Source organism: Zea mays, chromosome 6 (assembly GCF_902167145.1).
Source record: "Zea mays cultivar B73 chromosome 6, Zm-B73-REFERENCE-NAM-5.0, whole genome shotgun sequence".
Classification (NCBI taxonomy): Eukaryota; Viridiplantae; Streptophyta; class Magnoliopsida; order Poales; family Poaceae; genus Zea; species Zea mays.
In genome coordinates this window covers 13,237,516-13,240,861 of record NC_050101.1, presented here as the reverse complement: position 1 = coordinate 13,240,861, position 3,346 = coordinate 13,237,516, and the positions used below count along the sequence as shown (strand labels likewise).

General features: G+C 50.4%; 1 protein-coding gene across 1 annotated transcript; it reads right to left on the bottom strand.

Annotated features, from left to right (window-relative positions):
* Nucleotides 1-738: 738 nt before the first annotated feature.
* LOC103629010 (indole-2-monooxygenase-like) lies at nt 739-2,743 on the bottom strand. The gene is made up of 2 exons (NM_001319716.1): nt 1,739-2,743; nt 739-1,659 (listed from the first exon to the last, which is right to left on the bottom strand). Exons 1-2 carry the CDS (start codon nt 2,708-2,710, stop codon nt 988-990), a joined length of 1,644 nt encoding a protein of 547 aa, NP_001306645.1. The 5' UTR covers nt 2,711-2,743; the 3' UTR covers nt 739-987.
* Nucleotides 2,744-3,346: the final 603 nt, after the last annotated feature.

Genomic DNA, 3,346 nt, shown 5'->3' with positions numbered 1-3,346 from the left:
GGTAAAGATAGGGTTTGCAAAGCTTAACACAGAATGCCAAAAGCTTCGTTAATCTCCCTGTTCCTGGGCACAGTACGGGGGTATTTATAGGTACTCGAGGGGCCGCCTGTCCCTGTCAAAGACATTTAGACCCTCGAGTACATGGTTTATCCTCAGAATATTCTCACGAGGGGAGGTTACAGACAGCCATTACAGTAAACTTTATTACAGACACGACCCTTATTACATCTGTCCACGCGGGACCCATCTCTATGGGCCGAATCACACATAGGCCTCCCCCGGTGGTGAGGGAGCGGGAGGTCCGTAGTCTTCGCCAGGGCCTTAGACTTGTCATACGAGAGCGAAGGGGGTCGAGCGGGCCTCCGTACGGTTGGCGTCCTCGGCCTGTCCTGGCGGGTTCTGCGGGTCCAGCCTTCATCTACGCAAGTCGTGGAGCGAAGGGTGGCGTGTTCGCCTTCGCCCCAACAAAATATTAGTCCCTTCAAATTCGTCGTCTCAAAAACGTTTTCCTATCTGTTTCCTCTATAAATGATCATTGGGATAATGTCGTTACTGTTGGATCAGTTTATGCCAAAAAACGTGCTTTTAGATTTAACTTAGGGATGTTTGTTTGAGATTATAATCTATCTAGATTATATAATCCAACAATTTAAAAAAAATTGTTGGATTATATAATCTAGACAGATTATAATTCTAAACAAACACTCACTACTTAGTCTGAGAAGAATCACCTCTCTACAAAATAGCTTTTTTTATTACTATATAAGTAAACACACACATAAGATTAACATAGTTTACATGACCCGTACGATAGCAACACTCGGACATCTTTTCCTAGTATAATAATAGATATATATATACATGGAATCCAAACTCCAAACCATCTATATCTCTGTAGAGTGTAGTTCACTTCACCATTGGCATGTGCATTGTACGTACGTACGTGCTCGTCCTCTACACCCGCTGCATGCAGTTTTCCTTCGATCGTCAGCAGCTTGGAGGATGGAGTTGACGAGCAGTTGCAGTAGGTGCAGCAGTAGCAGGAAGCTTGGGAACAAGCATGAGCTTCTCCTTTGGATGCACCGTGAGTCCAAACACCTCCGTCATGTCAACGTCCTTCTCCTCCATGCCCATGGGCAGCTGCCAGTCGAAGCAGTACACGAGGTTTGCTAGCATGATCTCGACCGTAGCCATCCCAAAGTTGAGGCCAGGGCAAATCCTTCGTCCAGCTCCAAACGGCAAGAAGTGGAAGTGGTTCCCCTTGATGTCGACGCCAGCAGCGCTGCCGCCGTCCATGAACCTCTCCGGCAGGAACTCCTCTGGCTTCTCCCACGAGCCCGGGTCTCTGCCAAGAGCCCAGGCGTTGACGATGACCCGGGTGCCGGAGGGGACGTGGTAGCCATCGACGACGCAGTCCGCCAGGGACAGGTGAGGGACGAGGAGCGGGGCAGGTGGGTGCAGCCTCAGCGTCTCCTTCACCACGGCTCTCAGGTAGGGCATGTCGGATAGGTTCTCTTCCTCCACCGTTTCCTGCCCCTCCGGTGTGTGCCTCCGAACTTGAGCTTGTAGCTTGGCCATCTGCTGTGGGTTGCGCATCAGCTCGGCCATGGCGAGCTCTAGGACCAAGGATGACGTGTCAGTGCCCGCACCGAACATGTCCTGCGCAGGATGATGCCTGTCATTATTGTCATGTCATGCATCAAATATGGATTATATTTATATATATTTATCTACGTACCACCAAGATGGCCTTGAGATGATCTCTGGTCATTCCGTACTCTGTCTGAACCGAGAGCAACACGTCGGTGAAGTCACCACCACCGTCCACAGAGACAGAACCCCTTCTTCCCTCGTGGTCGCTCAGTATGGTTTCGAGCAGCTCGTCCCATCTCCTGTGCGTCTCCTGGACCCGCCGCCTGTTGCGCAGAAACAACAGCCTTCTGCTAAGGAAACCTAACGCCCTCGCCAGCCCCGGGAAGTAGTCTTCCAGGTTGAACCCTCCGAACAGAGCAGAGTTGGCCTCCACCAGCTCCCGGAAGAGCTTGTTCCGGCCCTCCGCCCGGAAGAACTTGCCGGACACGGCGCGGCTGATGATATCGTTGGCGAACGTGTTCATGGCAAGGCTCATGTCCGTGGCCGTGCCCGCCACCGCCGCCTCCCGCACCTTGGCTACCACCAGGCGCACCTCCTCCTTGCGGGCGCGGCGGTACGAGTGCACTCTCTTGACGGTGAAGAGGTGCGCGGTGACCAGCTTTCTGGCCTGCCGCCAGTGCTCGCCGTAGGGGGAGAAGGCGATGTCGGAGGACCCGTACAGGATCTCGTCGCTGAGAGTGGACGTGGGCCGCGACGCGAACACGTGGTCGTGCGTGCGCGTGATCGCCTCCGCGGCCCGCGGCGATGACACGACGAGGGTGGGAACAGCGCCGAGACGGAGCAGCATCAGGCCGTCGTCCCCACCATGCTTGGCGGCGAGGTCACGGAGGGAGACGTGCGGGAGGTCGCTGACGAGGTGAAGGTGGCCGATGATGGGCAGCGCCGGGGGCGAAGGCGGCAGGAGCTGTCCTCCCTGCTTGGCCGATCTGCTGCTGCTGCTGCGACGACGGCGGCGAATTGATGAGCGTTGGTGAAGCAGGAGCAGAAGGAGAGGGACGGCGACGGCGAGCAATTGTGCGAGAAGGAACAGTGGTGAAGAGATGAGATGGTATGCCATCGTCAGGTCCAGCTCCAGGTGACAAGAAAGAACCCTGCTGCTGACTGCTGTTATGGAACGGAACCTCGTTTGTCTGCTTTATATAGAAATAGAACTAGACATATGTTCTACCTTGTGGAAATTTGGGTGACTAGCTAGCATGACGACAAACAACAGAGTCATCCTTATCTCTGTCTCGCACATCTTTGTTTTACACGTAATAATAATGACTCTGGTGGCCCTTTGCATATATTGTCCTCGATCGGGGATATGGATTATTTCCCATGAATTATCTCTTCGCTTCACCACATTTCTCTTCCGTATACAAATTTTATGTGTATAATGTATAACGCTGACATGGTAGTACGTGCCATATATATATTTGTGAAAAAAATACTTGGTGGCGAATCGATTGTTAGACCAAACGGTAAAATATTATTGACAAATAATGGATTCGATGTTAAATTATATGGCACGATTAATCTTATACCAGTACTTATCTAGTAATATTATAAGTATTAGTACTCCATCCATCCCAAAATTATATAGTCTCTCTTTTTTGTCACATTTAAATGAATAATAATAAATGTAGACATATATATATATATATATATATATATATATATATATATATATATATATATATATATATATATA